The 19,079-nt window shown below is 50.2% G+C and overlaps 1 protein-coding gene across 3 annotated transcripts in view; it reads right to left on the bottom strand.

Annotated features, from left to right (window-relative positions):
• The window catches only part of HM13 (histocompatibility minor 13), a 37,663-nt gene extending 29,058 nt beyond the window's left edge, over window positions 1-8,605 (bottom strand). For 2 of the 3 annotated variants that reach the window (XR_005082196.2, XM_037143173.2), the window contains exons 1-2: window positions 8,306-8,605; window positions 223-321 (exon numbers count right to left, since the gene is read on the bottom strand). Coding sequence is in view for 2 of the 3 variants with exons in the window: in XM_037143173.2 (XP_036999068.2) it covers window positions 223-321; window positions 8,306-8,488 (282 nt within the window). In the remaining variant the exon portion in view is untranslated. The remainder of the gene's footprint in view (window positions 1-222; window positions 322-8,305) is intronic. The other variant, XM_037143174.2, reaches the window with a different exon arrangement.
• Between the last annotated feature and the right edge of the window lie 10,474 nt (window positions 8,606-19,079).

The following is a 19,079-nucleotide window of genomic DNA, read 5'->3' as shown; positions in this document are numbered from 1 at the left end:
AGCCAACGCAAGCTCCACACCGCAGAGAAGACCGGGGGTGTGGGGGGGAGTAGGCCTGGACACGGTGGCGGTGGTCTCTGGGTAGGGGGTCCAGGGACGAACTGTTATGATTTCTTCCCTGCTCTTTGTTTGCTATAAATAAACGTGCATATCTCCTCTGATGGGAAAGATAAAGGAAAAAGTTACTGAGACCCAAGGATACAGCAGGCGGCGGAGACTTACTTTGAAGAAGAGGTAGAGCCCCAGGAGTGTGCAGCTGGCGATGATGGGGAAGCGGGCGGCGTCACGGCTGGTGATCGTCTCAGGCACGTCCGAGGCGTTCTGGAGGGGAGAATGTGACAGCCCTATAGCTCCACCCCCTCTGAGCCCCAGTTCCATTAGGTGCCTCAGGGGGTCCCATGTTTTGGTAACTCAATGCTGCTCCCTCTGTCAAGGGTGCTGCCCAACCACCCGCTCTGGGGCCAGATGCTTGATCCTACTTTTCTGCGACTGAGGATATTTGACCCCAACAGGGGAAGCCCAGGGAGGACCTCAAGCACGCGTGGCGCAGCCGGGGAGAAGAGCCACGGCGGAGAGGCCGTGACCAAAAGAAACAAAACCAAAACCCCTGAAAACCGGGAACAACAGAGTTGTCTGAGAACTCTTCCCAATTTTCTTATGGATTAGCTATGAGGTAAATGTGATTAATCTTTTGTATCCAGTAGGCAGTGAATACTGAGGGGAAATAAACCAACGACAGACAAAACTGGCAATGGCTGAACCCGCATGGGAGAAGGCCCCAACAGTGAGAAGCGAGTCCTGACCACGCTTCAAACTTAAAGAGATTTGGGAGAACCGAATCTGGTAAGAGTGAAAGCCACACCTAAATTTACAGTGGTAGGTGCCATGGTTAGCAAGAATGTAGTCTGGTTAAGGAGCTGACAGAGGATATTTACATGAAAAAGAACCGAATGCAATCAAAATAATGTCGGTATTATAAAAATGGAAATAGACTAATAGTGCAACACAGGAATTAAACACGGGAACTACAGAATTCATAGCAATAGACTTGCGAGTGAAAACCCACCGGTAGCAGTGCCTTAAAAACCCAGAGCAGGAAGCTTCCGGGGCCAGGGCGCTCCCCCTGCTCTCTGCCAGGCAAAGCCCTCCATCCACAAGCACCTGGCAAGCATCACCACCATGAAGCTTTTCCAGATGCCTCCACCAGGATAAGTGTACTTCACAATGGCAATTCTCACTGCACCTTATGTCTGATCCTATTTCATGATATAGCTAATGAAAGCCCAAGCAACACCAGGTTAGACTTCTGTTCAAGCCAAAGAGCAGTTCTGGCCACAAGAGCCACAGACTCATCCCAGTGCCGGAGATTTCACCATCACGTCCACCCTGTGAATCAGCATCCCGGGGAGAGAAGGGATCATGTTCAGCTGCAGAGTCCATTAATAACTGGCTCACAGATGGCTCTTAAAAACCAACAGGGCAACACAGCTAAGGGGGTGACTGCCCAGAGAGGTTGATTTTGGCCAGGGGCGGCTCTCATGCACCACGGTGGAAGGCTGCAGAAGGGGAGAGAGATGGGGGAATAGCGCAGGAAGCCCATAAAATGGTCACTAGGAGACGGATAGGTAGGGAACTGGGATGCCTGCATGGCGTCCGACTACAAAGACTGGTCCAGCCTTTCGAGGAGGACAACGTGGCAGGTGTGTCAAGCCGTAACCTCCATGTGCTCCAGATACAGAGAGATTTATAGAACATGAAGCGCAAGTGCCTCCTAATCACAGGAGAGACGTCCATCCTCACTCCAAACAAGAAAGCTCAAATCACAGCACACTGAGATCCCACTTTCCATCATGGAACAGCCAAAACCCGTGTCTGACAATGCGCTGAGCTGGCGAGGCGGCGGGGGCACAGGGGCTGACCCACCTCCCGTCAGCAGGGCACTTTGGTCTGGCTGTGGACAGCACGCTGGCAGTAGCTGTCAGAATCACCAACGCACGTGCCCTCTGACCAAGCAACTCCACTCCCGGGAATCTTTCCTACAGACATAATTCACACTTGTGAAAATGATGCATATAAAGCGCAGCCAAGGCATTCGCTGTTCTCTTAATGGCTTGCTGGGTGACAGACAAACCATTTACTCACCTGTCAAACAGACGACAAGCTCTAGTTTTACTTACATCTGAAAGGCCAAGGGGCTCAAACCAAACGAGATGCGGGACGTTGAAGAGCCAGCAAACTGTGCAGTGTGGTGACCTCCAGGGGCTGTGACTAGCAGGGAGGCAGGCCCCCTCCATCACGGCCCCACGAGGCCCCGGCACAGGGAGGAGCTCCCCTCCGGAGCTTCCAGAGGTGGCTCTGCGGGAGTCAGTCTCAGGCAGCCTCTCGGGGAGGTGGCGGAGGGGTGGGCGGGCACCACTGACACAGAAGCCTGGCTGTCTTCCTTCCCTCTCCTCTCTCAGCCCCTGGATTCTGCTTTTGGCAGGAGTGTGCTGGGGGGCTTGGGCAGGCTTCTCGCCCGGCGTGTGCGCCTCCACAAATCCTGTTCCCTGTGCGGCAGCAATGTGAGCACCAAAAACAAACAAAAATGCACTCCCCCCCCAAACTAGCTCCTGACCTGGAAGAGTTCACAGGCAAGCAGGCCAAGATCTTAAGAGCAGACAGAACGTCACAATACACTGTGACACATGACAAATAAGACATGTCTGCTGCTGTGGTACATGGTACTGGTGCCACAGGGCTGAGAGAGGGCTCTGATGTCAGAAAGCCCGCTGCCTCCCCAGTGGTGGGGCCCGGGGGCGATTCTCTCTCGGGGCCGCAATTTCCTCCGCTGCAATATGAGTTGTCAAGAGTCTGTAATTTCTGCACTGGAAGCATTTAGTGCTGTGCCTTGAACTCGGCATTCGGCTGTATAAATGGGCTGTATTATTATTGTGTACGTGGAAATCACGAGAGAGCAAACAGGACGTACTCCGGCACGGAAGTAGGGGAGTGTCAGAGGTGGTTGGGGCAGATGCCACCTCAGCCAGACTTGGGAGGCCAAGCACACAGCTGTGAAAGCGTACGGGGGACGCCGGCTTCCCCCGCCAGTCAGTGCTAGGGCTCACGGCCACATACTCCTTTCACTCCAGCCCAGTATCCCAGGCGGAAGAGGCTTAATATTATTTGATGACAAACCGAGGTCGAACAGACACGCCAGCAAACGAAGGAATCGGTTCTCCTCCGCGGGCGCCTGTTATAAACACCCCATGCTGGGATGCTGAGTCAGAACGGGAGACCTGACATCTGCCAGACAGCAACGGTAATGAGGCTGACATTTACTGCGAGCTTCCTAGGGGCCAAGCACTGTTCTAGGCGGTTTACACGATTTCATCCTCACAAAAACCCTACGGAGCAGATACTCTTAGTAGCCCCATTTTGTACACGAGAAAACGGAGGCCCAGAGAGGTGCAGTGACTTGCTTCAAGGTCACACAGCAGGCAAGCGGCAACGCCAGGATTCACACCGAGGCTGTCTAGTCCCAGAGCCCAACCTCTGGGCTGTTATCCCCTAGACTCCCTCTGCCTTCCCCATCTGGAAATTTCTGCTGGACAGTTGTGACTAAATGCTCAGGGAGCCTGAGACCTTTCTGAGGGACAGACTCCTGACAACAGAACAGTTAATCTTCATAGTTACAAAAATACTAAATGTTGTTAGGATTCTCTCCTAATTCAATCTGGATTTTTTTAAAAAACCAGATGCTCCAATGCTAATGCAATAGCTCTGACACACGGAATGTAATTACAGAGCAGTGGAGGGGAAGCTGACACATACAGCAGAAACAAATTCAGCTTCCAGGGACACTCTGGATGTTCTGTTTCCAGGGCAGGAGCAAAAGCAGTGAGGGAAGACAGAAGCCAGGCTTCAAGACACTGGTTCAGCGTGAGCTTGGGGAGCACCGCTTCTAGGCCATGCCCCAGAAACGCTCTTGGGTTTGTGGACTGTTCTCCGACTGTTGCTCCAGCTACAGATCCTGGAGTCTCCTCTCCTTACCACAGCATTCGCTCGTTCACCCTGCCAAAGTTCCGCTGCCTACGCATTCCCGGTGCGGATCCCACATCCCAGTCCTCTGCCGGCCCCCACCTCACCTCACCAGCCCCTTTTCTTTCTCCCTCCGGGAGTGCCTCCCTGCCAGGAGTGCCTTCTGAAGCTTAGAACTGACTGTATCACATACCTGCTCAAAAAACCTCTGGAGGATGAACTATTAAGCAGCTACTACACGGGAATTGAGGTCGCTGCTGGTAGGAGCGTAAACTGATACAACCCCTATAGTGGATAACTTGGTGAAGTTAAACACTCACACTGCCTTTGACCCAGTAAATCAATTTCAAGGAATTTATCCTATGAATACACAGGCAAGTGTGAAACAACTGTGCGAGATTAATTTCAGCCTGGCTCACAACAGCAAAACACTGGCTCCACCTGAATGCCCAGCAGAGGACTCTAAGTCAGGGTTCTCCCATGTGAGCACACGTCAGAACCCCCAGAAAGACGTGTGAAAACAGACTGCTGGGCCTGCCTGAGTCTCTCACTCAGATTTTGTATTTCTTACAAGTTCCCACCAGATGCTGACACCGCCAGCCCAGGTGCCACACTTTGGGGACATAGGGGGGACACCAAACAGCTACCAGAGGAGAACACGACCACTCCATAAGTACCAACATATTTATCACCAACGATAAATTACATTTGCTGAAGAAAAGAAAGGTGCAAAAAAGAAGTGTATGTATAACAAAATCTAAAAGCTGTGTAGTACAAGCGGGGAAAAGCCTGGTCATTTATTTGCAAAGGCCCAGAATCTCTTGGATGGTTATTCAAGAAATGGACAACGGGGTCAGCCTCTGGGGAGGGACTGGGCAGCTGGGGTGGGAGGGAGACTCCCTGCGCACGCCTCCGTTCTTCCAGAATTCCACACTGTGGGCCCACACCACCACCCTCCGGCCACAAAACGGTGAGGTAGACCCACGCATGCTGACACAGGGGGACAACCAAGACATTGTTAAAGGAAAAAAAAATTAAACTGCAGAAAAGTCTGCTCTATAAAGCCTCACTTTTATAAAAATAAACTTACATACGGTTACACACACAAGCACATACATATGTTTGTATAAACAGAAACAGTTCTGGAAGCTTACACACCAAACAGTGTGTATTTCCAAGGAGTGGTACTGGGGGGGCTTTTTCTTTATGCTTCTGCACTGCTTGGTATTTTCCAAGGGCAGTAATTCTGTAATTACGAAGGCGAACTGTTGTGTTGCCTTCAGCATTCAGTACCTCAGAAAGCCCCGAGCATCTTCTTGTTGCTAAATCCAAGCCCCGGGCCTGGGCTCACATCGCACTGCTCCCAGCTTCCCTGAACACACACACCTTGTGGTCCAGGCCCCGCCCCCTCTTCCTGTTAAGCCTGCTGAACTCTCCCCTATCCACACAAAGACAACTGCTGCCAACTCTGGGAGGCACATCAGCATTCACTTTGGGTGGCCGGTCACACATCTGTTTCTCCCTGGTGACTGAACTCTGTAAGGGCAGGGCTTGGCCTTCACTGTCCCCGCACCCCGGTGCCAGCCCAGCACCCAGTCTCGTTGGCTGAGGGGCTCCTCTGAGTTCCATGCCGAGGGCCTTTGCTGCACCTGGGATCTGCTCCTTTCTGGGAACATGAGTCTGATGGGGTCAGGCACCCTCTAAGATTCCGCCTCCTGTGCTACTTCTTCCTAACACACTCCTGGATACTCCGCTTTCTTCTCCCCATGATTTCACAATTCTTCCTGCCCGTCATGGACAAGTTGGCCCCAGGGAGAATTCTGTCCTCACATGCCGTTTCAACTGGCTCTGGGGTTTGCCACTGGTGGGAAATCCAAACTCTTGGGACCCCGTGCTGACTTTTCCCTCTCCTCTTGAGCTGACCAGGGGAGTACAACTCAGGGCAGAAAAAGGAAGTCATCTGGCCTGTCCTCTCCCTAGGCCGCTATGTCACTTATGTATCACTTAGGGGCACCTGTGTATCAAGAAGAGCGCCCCAGACTAGGACTAGTGACACCTGGTTCAGAGTGATTCTGAGAAGTCATTTATTTGACCCTCGATTTCTTTCTCTTTACAATGGGGATAGTAAAGTTGGCTCTACCTGTCACACTTGGTTGCTAGGAGAACTGAAGACAGCAAAGGCTTTGTAAATTTTATGCTCTCCTAGTGGTGGGAGGCTACTAAGGATCATGCCCTTTGCAACTTACTGCAGTCTTCCAACCCCTGCAGACCCGAAAGAGATGCTGGGGGTAGGGCGGGGGAGGTGGGGAGGTTATTTAGATCTAAATCTCTCTTATGTCTAGACCCTCTGCTCCAGCAACATCACCTTCTGCACTGCCTGACACTCCTGCTTACCTGGTTTCCTCATTCCTGGAATGTCTTCCACATCCAGGCTCCAGCCCTGCTTCAGCACAAAACTGCCCTGCCCTGCCCTAGGTGTGTTCAGCCTTTCTCTTGAAACCCTGAGCCCTGCCTGTATTACGATCACAGATCTGGTGGTCCCTCCCTCATGCAGACACCTAAACTCCCTGGTGACAGAGCTCTGACCCACTCATCTCTGCAGCATCCCCACAGTGGAGACAATAGTAGAAGTTTAGGAAACTTTACTGCCTGGAAGGTGTTTTCTAAAGAGATTAGTGATCCATACGCAGAAGGTGCCAAGAATCACTCAGTTTGGGGAGCCCCTCAGAGAAACTGCCCAGCTTGCACATGCTGCCCCTCACCTCCTCTGTTCCGGTCTGTCTCAGAATTTCTCCCTGCACCATGTGTCTGCCTAAAAGGTATGGTAGGGAGGTTGAAGGCCACTTGAGTTCTGCTTAGAAGAGGCAGAAAGGAACAGTAAATGGGGCCACCTAAGCCCTTCCTGACTACTCCTCTCCGCATCTGACCACAGAGAGCGCCAGCTGTTCAGTTCTCTGATTTTGGGGAAGGAAGGTGGCAGGCCTCAGCCACTGCTCAAGTTGGGTAATGTTTTGAGAACGTGGGTTTGAGCAGTTTCAAAAGTGGCAGCTGTTTTGTGGGCCAGCCCTCTTTGGGTAGCACAGCTTCCATCTGAGTTCAGCTTCAGGTTTGGGTGGGGAGGAGTTGCAGGGAGCTGCAGATCAGGAGGCTGTGGAGGAGGGGATTGGGTACCAGCAAGTGAGAAGCCATTGGCTTAATATAGGGAAGAAGGATGGGGGAGGAAGTGGAGAGGTGGAAGGTGCTAGAGTTCTCTTTGGTATCCAATGAGACAGATGTTGAGGAGGGCCAGGTATGGGGCCTGGCCCAGTCCTGAGAGGCCAAAACAGCTCAGTTACTGGCTGGAAGGCCCAATTTGGGGGAGACTGTCTTGGGGGCATGGGAAGAAAGGTGACTTTGAGGTAGGTTCACAGCCTGTGGTGGGAACAGGGTTAGGGATTAGAACAGGGTCTGGACTCAGGAGCAGAACAGGTAGGACAAAGTTGGCTGCTTGTCAGGTGGAGAAAACCAGCCAAATAAGGGGTCTTTGCCTGGTTAAAAAGGGAGGCACCAAGGTGCCAGGTACTGAGGGGCTAGTTGATTCAAACTGGTTCCAGACAGCGAGGTGAAAACCCGAGGCCATATTCCTGGGCTAATTTTTGTTTTTAATGCAGGGGGAAGGGACTGGGGATTCTGGGAGAACATACTACAAGCCATTGATTCCAATTAGACAGGTGTAAGAGTCTAGGGAGGGGCCTGGATGCCAGAATCTGACCTGGGATGGGTTGAGGCAGGGTTCCTAACGGAGGGAAGGCACAAGATTGTACCATTCAAGAGTTCTAAGAGAACACCATCGGGCACAGACTGGTGATAAGCCACAGCCTAGGATGGGGTGACTGTCTCAGATGAGATGCCCAGCGAGAGATGAGGGTGGGGCCGGTCTGGCTGGGTCCAGCTGGCCCAGAACAATTAGTGCGGGAATCACAGTGTAAGGGTCAGCTGACAGTGTTCCCAGTATGATGTAAAGAGGGAGAGATGTGTGTCAGGGTCTGAGAGGGAGTAGTGACCGGGCCATATTCGAGGAAGATGTCAGTAGCTGTTTCGCGAGTCTGTGCCCCAATCCTGAACCACCTAAGGCCAGCCGCGGGATGTAAGCCTGGGGTTGGGGAAGCGGTGGTGATCGAGGCTGGGAAGGGTGAGTGCAGGGAAAGGAGGTGTCGGTTCCTCCTAGGGAGGCCGGGCGGGGGCGAGTCCGTGTTAGTCGTTTGCTAGGAGGGAGATGGAAAGCACCCGGTTTTGCCGCTGACCCTACCTTGCCGCGGGCGCAGCGCACCGAGCGCAGGGCGCCGAAGAAGATGGGCAGCAGCGCCATGAGCAGGAGGCTGCCATAGGCCAGCGCGATTCCCTCCGGCGTGGAAGGCGGCCGCGTCGTGTTGTTGGCTGGGCTGGCAGCCTCGGCGCTGCCGTTATGCGGGTCGCTGAGGGCCGAGTCCATCACCACGCTGCGATCAGAGTCCCAACTCCAGTTCCGGCCACTGCAACAGAATCGCAGAAGGGAAGACAGCAGCAGCGGGGAAAGCCACGTTCCCCTAAAGAAACAGGAAGTGACGTGCTTCCCTCGCCGGCGGAGCCGCGCACGCGTGCGCGTTCACGTCTCCCCGCCCGCACGCCCTCTAGCGGTGGCGGAAGGCTCCCGCGGCCGGTTGCTAAGCAACCTGCCGGCAGCGGTCGGGAGAGAGCCACCACCACAGCAGTGGGCATTTGTCCGGAGGGAGTCCAAGGATCCTATTTTCAGTCCCAGTAGCTTCCTTCATCCTAGGCTGTCCCACAGATCGTTATCCTCATGAGTAAGAATTTGTTTACTCATGCATATATTCATCCAATATTCCATCGTTCCTTCACTCCTTAAGTATTTGAGTATCCCATTATATGCCAGGCACTGCCCTAGGCTCTGAGGACAGCGAAGAGGAGCAATGCTGGCAAAAAGTCTGTTCGTGACCTCATTAGTGTGGTGGAATGGGAGGTGTTGGGAAGATAATAAAGTCTCAATAATAAGGTATAAAGTCTATAGGGTGCTAGTGTGTAGTTTTATGTTACATAGGATAAGCTGATGGACATAAGTAATTTAGAGAGGCCTCTCTGGGAACCTAGTGCACTTCTGTTGGGTCAGGGTGGCTCCAGTCAGTTCCACAAGATGAAGTTCAGGTGGCTGGCTCTTCAGATGAGCAGCTCTGTGGGTCTCCCAGTGTACGTGTGCCCAGGGGTGAGGAGAGGGTGTGGGTAGGAGTCACCTGGGCTTGGGCGTGGGCCCATGCTGTCTGGGGCTCCTGGTTATGTTACTGCTGCCCTAGTTAAGAGCTGGAGAATGTGTGTTAGATGAACTAGAGAAAGTTGCACCTTGAAGGCACTTTGCCCTGAGAAACTTTGAGCCAAGCAGTGGAGAAGAAAGCATGCTTTCCAGGAACCCAGAAAGTGAGCCAACCTGGAACCAGGAAGGAGAGGTCCATTCTCTTCCTGTGTCCTTCTAGTGGACCTTACTGAAAAGGCTTAACATATGTCAGCTGGCAAGGAGAAATATTTACAAGGCTCAGCTCCATCATCACAGAGCTGGCAAATAGTGGGTTTAGATCTGAGAGGCAATAAAATGGCACAGATGGTATAAAATCACATGGCTTGGTCCAAGCTTAGCAGGTGGTGAGGTGGGGCTGGAACATGGGATTCACGGTAAGGGGAGACAAAGGCAAGAAGTCAGACTATATACGTTTGGATAATAGAGGTGTTTGCTTAGTATACTCCAGGCACTACTAATAACTATATGTGTGTTTCTTTGATCCCATACTACTTGTAAGGGATGACGGGTCCAATTTTACAGATGAGGAGACTAAGCCTCACAGAAGTAAACTAGCCAGTCCAGGGCATACAGTTGGCACTGGGAGAGTGGAGACTTGAACTCAGGTCTGGAAGACTCCAAAGATTGCTCTTTCCAACACTCCAGCCACATAGAAGGAGTTTGGACCAGGGTACCTTAGTTCCGGGCAGATGGTGTACACTTTCAGGCTCTGTTTCCCAACAAGCTGGACATGACCTGAGTGAGTGGGTGAAGGCAGTGTGCCTGATGAATTCATCCATCAATAATTCAGGCCGTCGGATTTGCCCAGCAGCCAGCCCTGGTGGCTCTGAGCCTCCTCATCTGAGAGCAAATAGTTGGAAATCAGAGACTCCCCTGCTTCACGCTAGGCTGAGCACTTGATTTAGTTTGGCCCGGGACTGATCACGCCATCTCCCTTTACACTCCAGAGTGGGAGATTGTGCTTCTGACCCATAGAATTAAGGGGTTGACCCAAGTTCGGAAAGCTCTTTTGGGGGGTTGAATTCTGGTTTGGGGTCTACCTGTCCTGATATTCTCCAGTGATAAGGATAGGGCAGTCTGAGGGTAGGCACCTGAGGCTTTATCTGATAAAGTCTCCCGTATGAGGCAACTTTTCGAGAGAGATCTGAGCTGAGGTCAGGAATGGAGGTTGTTTAGAGCCTGGGGTAGTTAAATTACCAAATATTTGTTCTAAAGAAATATGCAGCCCTGGCTGCTGTGGCTCAGTGGATTGAATGCTGGCTTGCAAACTGAAAGGTCACTGGTTCGGTTCCTGGTCAGGGCACATGCCTGGGTTGTGGGCCAGGTCCCCAGTTTGGGGCATGCGAGAGGCAACCAATTGTTTCTCTCTCTCTCTTTCTCTCTCCTTTCCCCTTCCTCTCTTTTTAAAAGTAAATAAATATATAAATACAAAATTTAAAGAAACATGCAGTTCTTTCCCACATCTTTTCACTTAATATTGTATTCAGTCACTGTGAATAGATTTCCAATTTCCCAGTTTTTTTCATGTGTTCACACACACACACACACACACGGCACACACTACTGCATGCTTAAATAGTTCTTCCTAAAAATTTTTTAAAAGATTTTATCTATTTATTTTCAGAGAGAGGGGAAGGGAGGGAGAAAGAGAGGGAGAGAAACATCTATGTGCAAGAGATACATCAATAGGTTGCCTCTCGCATGCCCCCAACTGAGGACCTGACCGCAACCCAGGCATTTGATTGAGAATCAAACCAGCGATCTTTTGGTTCACAGGCTGGCATTCAATCCACTGATCTACACCAGCCAGGGCTACATGTTTAAATAGTTCTGAAAATGAGAAGCAAAGATCATCAATGGATAAAACTACTGAGGGAAAAGTTGTTAAGGAACAGGATATTCACACAGTCTTAAAGTGTTGAATTACAAAAGGGAGATGTTTCCTTTACAATGGAGTGATCTGGCGGGCACTCCCTTAACAGAATGATCAAGCTTAGCATCAGCAGATAGGATGGAACAAAATGGCAAGATGAATGCAGTGTGAAGGACACATTACCTGGGTGATCTTGCCAAACACGTTTACCTGCATCTACTCAAGAGGAAACGTCCGAAAAATCAGCATTGCAGCATCCTCTACACGACAGCTGGCCTGATTCGTAAAAAATGTCAGTGCCATGACAGAAGAGAAAACTCCCTGAGACTGTTGTGGATGAAAGGAGATTGAAGAGAGGTGAAAAACCATATGCATCTTCCTTGATCACAGCACTTTTACGAAGAAAATGCTCAGACGGGCAGGAAAATTCCAATATGGGTTGTTTGGATGTGGCAATGGCATGGTGGTTCTGTGGGCCCTTTAAATCCAGGCGTGGTCCCCGGACCAGCAGCGTCAGCACCACCTGTAATAAATGCATACTTTCAGGCTCCCCCCACACCCACCAGATATCCGGGCGATCCACATGCACGTTTAGTTTGAGAAATGCCAGTGTAGAACTTCCTTATTCGCAGAAGGTGTCTTCTGCCTCATGAGCCCAGGTGGCCCTGGGTTTTCAGTTCTTGTGAGAGAATGGGCTTGAAAGCAGTAAAACTCTCTATATAAATATTTACTGTTCTTTTATCTGTTGAGGCCACAGGACTTTTAAATATACGTGGTCAATAAATATTTATATGTAAATGAATGAATGTGTTGTTTCCTCCACCTAACCTTTTTCTCACCCCATGACTCTGGGGAACCCCGACTCACCCCTCAGAGCCTGAGTTAAACATCATCTCCTCAGGGACCCTCAGGGAACGCCCACGCTCCTGGCAGGGCGGAGCCCCTACTAAATGCCATGGTGGTTTGACTAAGGTAGAGGAAATAAGCAGAAACACGACCCCCGTGCCTCGTCGAATCAGGGCTGGAATCCTCATTTGGGAAAATGTTTTTGGAGGCCAAAACAGCTGAGGTGCATTGTGTCTTTGGCTCCACAACCCTAGAGAAATTCTCAAACAGGTCTCCTAGGGGACATACCCAAGGATTTCCCTAACAGGGAAGGGAAATCCCCCCTTTGTTCTTTGCCGGTTATTTTTTTGGTTGTGGTTTGTTAGGGAGGAGTTAGAGCAAACCCAGGTGCGTGTCCCTGAGGAAGAAGTTGACAGAACGTGCTGGATGTGCACTAAGGGACACTAGGTAGCAACGGGACGGGCAAAGCCAAGTGCGTGCTCAGCTGTGCACATCCTGGCTGGGCAGGAGGGCCGTGGCTTCTGCCCTTGGTCCTGGCTTAATTATTAATAGAATCCCTTGCACTCTTAAAAGAGTACCAGTTTGGATGATAATGTACCATCACCATCGTAGGTCAGGTTCCCTAGAAGCAGAGCCTGAGGTGGGGATTCTTGTTTCAGTGATTTTGGGGGAAAGTGTACTTAGGTATGTTACTGGGGAGAAACAAGTTAGGCTCCCCCTCCTCAGTTCTTATCTAGCTCTTGACAGGCAAATTCAGTCCAGAGACCACATGTATAGTGGAAATGAGATACTAAGTTTATGAAATACACTTGAGCACAAAGCTGCAAGCAGGCACCCAGCTAGTCTGAGTGCTCCCCTTATTGGGGTTTTATGCTTATAGCCAGCTTCTAGGATTCCCCCTTGTCCTCTTTTCTCTGGACCTTGAGATTAACAGTCTCAGAGGCTTTCTTTCCTAGATAGAAGTGATACACACAGAAATTCAAAGGCTCCCCTCCTCCTGCACTATCATGATTTTTCTTGTGATTTTCAGAAATCTTACCTGGCAATCTTCTCTGACCAGGCTCAGGACTGCTGAATTAATGGGTGAGACATGTCTCCTGCCCCTCCCTGCCCGTTTGAGGGAAGGAAAGGCTAAGGAACTAAAAGGCTGAGTGAGGAGCGGGTCTCAGCCAGAGACTTACTTCAGCCTGACTCCAGGGGGAGCTCTGGAGGACACGCTGCAGCACGCAGTTGCTCCCCCTTGAGGTTAGTCCTCTCCTACCCCTGTCAGGCCACACGGTCTAGGGGAGGCCCGGTGGGGTTGTGTCCCTGGCTAGTTGACTTCTGTTTGACCGAGAGCAATTCTCCAGAGAAGGTGACAGCTGTGAGTGGCTTTCAGCCACCACTCACAACAGTGGGGGCTCATGGTAAAGGGGACCTGGGTGAGGCACTAACTTCATCACTTATTATCCCCCCAATCCTCATCAACATGTATAGATCTTTAAAACACAGAGCTGAACATTAAGAAAAATGTACTATATGATTTATATAAATTAACAGTACATATCACATGGCAACATCACAAGGCTAACAAGAATATTTACATATTAAAGAATACATATCAAGGACATTAGAATGGTCGCCTGGAGAGCAGTGATTTTCGACTTTTTTCATCTCATGGTACACAGAAACTAATTACTAAAATTCTGCAGCACACCAAAAAATATATTTTTTTCTGATCTGACAGAAAATAGGTGGGTATTACTTTTATTCACTTACATCAGATGGCTACTGTTTTGTTGGCTGTTGTCATGTTTTTATTTGACCATCTAAGAGAAAAAGAGGTCAGTGCCCCTGACTAAATAATCAGGTTGTTGCATGTTTTAAAATTTTTGCGGCAAGTCAATTGAAAATTGCTGCTATAGAGGGATGGTGATGAGCATAAGAACTGGTAATTAAAACCACAAAATATGCAGAAAATAGCGATGACAGTCTACCAAGTAGGAATGAGAATCATGGATGCACCCCTCTGCTCCTGACATTCGAAAAAGTAAAGAAAAGATCTTTGAAGACTTGAAAACAAAATTGTCATTTCAGAGTTCCCTTTGTTCTTTGCTGGTTGGGGACAGGCTGGATTGGCGAAAGTGGGAGTTTTTGAACTCCCACTTTTTTGAACTCCCAGCTTTTGAACTCCAAGAGGTGAACAACCAAATGCCTGTAAAGGACATGGAGGGACCGGGACAGAGCTGGGCCTCAGTTACCCACAAAGCCATGGCGTCCGTGCTGCCAGGATCCTCTCCCTACACGTCTGTCCGTCCTTGGCTTTCTTCTGCACACCATCTGTACTCTCCTTCCCAGAAAACCTGTGTGCTACAAATGGCAGCCTTCGTGATCTGAATTAACAAGCTGTGATTTGCCTCAGTGTAATGGAGGACAGGCCCCCACCAGGGAAGCGGCTTCAGTTGTGCACGTGGGACTGCAGGCTATGTCCCCGTGCTAAACGCTAAGACCAGAAAAGGGGCAACGGCAAATATGGCCGATAAATACGGCCCCCATTGGTTGGAAGGTTGGACACTCCCATTGGCTCTCCGCATGCAAGGGATTCTGGGAGAGAACGTTTGAATTGGAGCTGGGGGGGGGGAGAAACAAAGTATCAGGTGGTTCTTTCCCCTCCCCCCAGCAGGGGGCGCGTCATCAGTTGCTAGCAGGCTGCCAACGGTGGCCAGTGCTGGCCTGTGAGTGGAGGTCTGGGGTCACAGACTCCCGAAGATGCCTGAAGCTGGACAGCGACTGGGCACCAGCTAAGCCACCCATGTTAATGACACTTCTGGGTGGGAAAAGAGGGTCCTGGTGCAACTTTGAACTGAGCTGGCAGAGGGCAACAGGAAGATGTTTCTTTGGGTGATAACAGCCCTGTGAACAGATTTTTTGTTCCTGTGTTATTTTCAGTTCCTGAACCTATGTAGTAGTTGTAATGACAAACATTTAAATAGCTATTTTTGATGTCATCCTCTGAGTTTTTCCTTATTTCTGTTACCCTCTGGGTACTTGAGGCAGAAACTTGCCATTAAATAAAAGATTCCTTTTTTCCTCCCACCACATTCCATCTTGGGAGATTTGCCTGGTAGGTGGCGCCCACCCCCACTTCTTGGGTTCAGTCACGTCAGAAACCCTGAGGCTCCTGTGTTCCTGAGCCTCCTTGGCTCAGTGTGGTCAGGGCATCCAGCTCTACTGTCCCAAGGCCTCTGGGTGGGCGAGGTTCCCGTTACACGGTCTGAGGCTGGGGTCAGTGAGGATTTCTGGAGTCTCAGGCCATTCCACCAGATGTTGAAATGATGGACCGTTACAGCTGTAGAAGGGTGAAAAACGTTACTGTCTTGTCCTTGGTATTTTTTTTCTAGGGAGAGAACCATATATGTGTGTGTGTGTATATATATATGGAAGGTATCTCAACAATCTGCCTGAGGGGAACATGATAGCTTAAGAACTCTGGATGGCAGGTGCCAAAGAAACAGAAATGGCCAATGTGCTTTGCATTAGAAACAAACTTGAGTTTGTGGGAGGGGGAAATGGGACAAACAAAAATGAGGGAGGCTAGAGGAAGGAGAGGAGCCAGTGAGAGGGGGTGAGGCTGGGACACCACAGGGAGAGGGGGGTGAGGAGGCCAAGTGCCCTGTTCGCGAGGCTCTGATGGGAGCTCGCCTGCTCTCCAGCATCTCTGTAGTTCCCCATGCTTGCTGAGTGCCCCGGGTGGGCGGGGCCGTGTGGATGTGTGGTCCAGCACTGGTTGGTGTTAGGAGTTATAACTGAGGAGCAAGGATTATGGAATCAGAGGATGCCATGAGCACTCTGGCTGCTGAGACAGGGACACGGATTGGCCAAGGCAAGAGTAAAAATGACTAAATAGAGCGGAGAAGGGATGGTGGTGGCTTCTGCTAAAGTGGGCCCTGTGGGAGTGGGGAGAAGTAGATGGAATTAATATCTATTCAGGAATTTCTGATTTAGGATTTCATTTTAGAAAACAGAAGCAACATCTTGGGAGATTAGGGACTCCCTGATGGGGAGAGGAGGAGATAAGTCCCCAGTTTCTGAACTGAACTACAGGATGATGGAGATGCCATTAACTAAGATGGGGAAGACTGGTGAGAGCCAGGCACCCTTTTCCCTTTTAGTCTGGAATTGTGTTCTTTCAGAGTCCGCTGTTCCCCTGCTCTGGGGAGTATGGCCTTCTTCTGCCAGCAGAGGGCAGCCTAGGCCAGTCAACAGACAGACCTATCTGACCTGGTGGTATGTCTAAGATGGATTTAGGGACACTGGCAATAAGAAGGATGCTGCAGGCAGCCTTGTGGAAAAGAAAAAGCCTTATGGAAAAGCTCTGGGGGTTACATCCAGCCTTTGGCTTAGAGGCGGATCAAGACACAGAAATGTGGGGCTGTCTATGTCCAAGGCTGCTGGCCAATCCAGGCCACAGCCTCTCTCCTGGGCCATTGCAACAGCTTCCTAATTCAGCTCCTGAGGGTGGCTCCACCTCACACCTCTTTGCTTGAAGCCCTTCCATGGCTCCACGTTGCTGTCAAGATAATTGTATGACCTTTGAGGCCCTGTACGTGCTGCACTTGCCTAGATATCCAGCATAGCCATTACCACTCACCTCTCTTACACCAAGTTCTTTTTTGCCTTTTGCATAAGCCGTTCCTCCCTGATGGGTCTTCTCTCTCCCTGTTTGTTTGTTTGTTGTTCTTGTTGTTAAGTCAGCTCCTTCTCATGGGTCTCCGCTTAAATGTCACCTTCCCTAACCACTTTTTCTATTCTTTATCTTAGTTAACTTAAAAAAAAATCCTTGTAGCACATAGCACTTCCGTGTGTAATATGCTATACACCAAGATAATTTGATACATCATTTGTGTTCTCTCTACATATTTTCTCTTTCTCTTTCTGTAACTCTTGTCTAGGGGAGGTTTGGTCATAGGGTTCAAGCAACGGCTGCCTCCATTTCCTTTCTGACTTCCATTTTCAATAAGTCTCAATAGAGCATGTATTGCAAACTGCCAGTTTCATGGGCCCAATCCTGCTCACAGATGTGGTTTTACAACTGTTTTCACTCAGTTGCTAAAGGAAAAGAAAAAAGCAATTTCAAAATACAACATGGGCTATTGGTGTTCTTCTGAATTTTTAGAGGATCTGGCCCTCTGCACGCTGCATTTTCACACGATGAGCGCTGATATTTATTGAGTAGCTGCTAATGTCAGGCGCTGCTCAGAGTGCTTTCTGATGTGAAGTCATACAGGTAGACACAAGTATTCCTTTTTATTGTTAAGGAAAAGGGCACAGAGTGGTTCAGTGACTTGCCCAAGAACTCACAGGCAGTAAAGAGCAGCACCAGAATTTGAACCCAGGCAGCGTAGGTCTACAGCGTGGGCTTCTAACCAATAGGCGACACTGTCTGATAGCATTTTGGTGAGCTGGGCTGTGCTGTCCCCTCCAGGTGGGTCACGAGCTCCAAGAAAGGAACTCTTGGAGATTTAGAAGGGAAAGAATGTTGGAAGAATCTGGGGTTCGGGGGTCCTCCTGTCCCTTTCTTGGCAGTGCCCCAAGGGGTGGCCCTACTCTGTGGGGATGGATGGATGGATGGATGATGCACTTAGGGAGGCTGTACCTGGGCTCAGTGATCCTAACTTCTAGCAAGAGTCCCAAGCCCCGCTGTTGGCTTGGAAGTGGGGGCTGCTGGACTTCAGGGGCTGTCGAGGGCTTGGGCGCTGCGGTTCCAGGCCTCCCACGATCCAGCGTCAGGGAGAGCCCCTGGGTTCCCTCCTACTCCCCTGATGGGGAGTAGCTTCCAGTGAGGGCGGAGACTGAGTTTCCCTCCCATCCTGAAAAATGGAGGATAGGAGCAGAATTTAATTTGTTTTTTGAGAATGTTTTTTGTACACTTGCATTGGGGGGGGGTCGGCTGAGATTTATGTTTGATGCAACACATTTGCAATTATTTTTCTTATTTCTGTTTTTTATTGTCTTTTTTTAGGTTTTTCTCCCCTACGAGAACTTGAACCCCTTGAGGGCGGAAAGCTGTACATCGTTCCCCAATGTTCATGCTGTACAGGTACTGTCTCGAGAACACCAGGCACATGGTAGGTGCTCAATAATCATCATGGTGGTTACCACGCGCATTCAGGGAGCACGGAATCCCTCGCACGGCGCTTAACATTTACACGCATTAAGCAGCTCGCCTGACCCTCACGCCCCCGCCTGTGGGCAGGCGTCTCTTCTCCCCCATTTTACACATGAGGAATCTGAGGCACAGAGAGGCTAAATAAGCCCAAAGCCACGCCGTTTGGGTCGTGTCTAATATTTACTTATTGATTTAAAGATTTTATTTGTTTATTTTTAGGGAGGGGAAGGGAAGGAGAAGGAGAGGGAGAGAAACATCGGTGTGTCGTTGCCTCTTGTGTACCCCCTACTGGGGACCTGATCTGCAACCCAGGCCTGCGTCCGCGTGGGAACTGAACCAACTACGCTTTGGTTCACAGGCCAGTGCTCAATAAATATTTGTTGAATGACTGGATGAATGAATGACTTCCGGGCACGTACTGTGTTTTCCTGCCACCGGGCGGCCCCTCATCTGTCAGAGTGGTATGCTGCAGTATAAAACTGCATGGGACAGACCCGGGCGCGAGGCTGTCTCCGAGCCTTCAGTGAGTCCCGGAGGCCCACAGGACAATGTCCTCACCCCTGGGACTGGTGGTCGATCCTTTTCAGTCACCTCTGGCACTTCCTTCTATCCTGCCTTTTCCGGCGTTTCACCCTGCACTTCAGTGCACTAACTACTCATAAGTGTCTAGATTCTTCTCAGCCTGCCTGTGTTTGGTGAGGCTCTTCCTTGTGTAAGAACCGTCCTTCCAATCTTGAGGTTCCGTTGGTCTAAAAGGAGACACCTGAAAGGTAGGCCGGTTCTTTAAACCACAGCCATCCTCTGTTTAATATACTGAAATGCTAGGCTGTCTCTGGTCACCAGCAGTGGTGATGATGGTGGTGCTGGCG

The sequence above is a fragment of the Artibeus jamaicensis genome, unplaced genomic scaffold (assembly GCF_021234435.1).
Source record: "Artibeus jamaicensis isolate MK-2021 breed Jamaican fruit bat unplaced genomic scaffold, CSHL_Jam_final contig_685, whole genome shotgun sequence".
Taxonomy (NCBI): Eukaryota; Metazoa; Chordata; class Mammalia; order Chiroptera; family Phyllostomidae; genus Artibeus; species Artibeus jamaicensis.
Note: the sequence above shows the minus strand (reverse complement) of the source record. Positions and strands in the feature narration are given on the sequence as shown.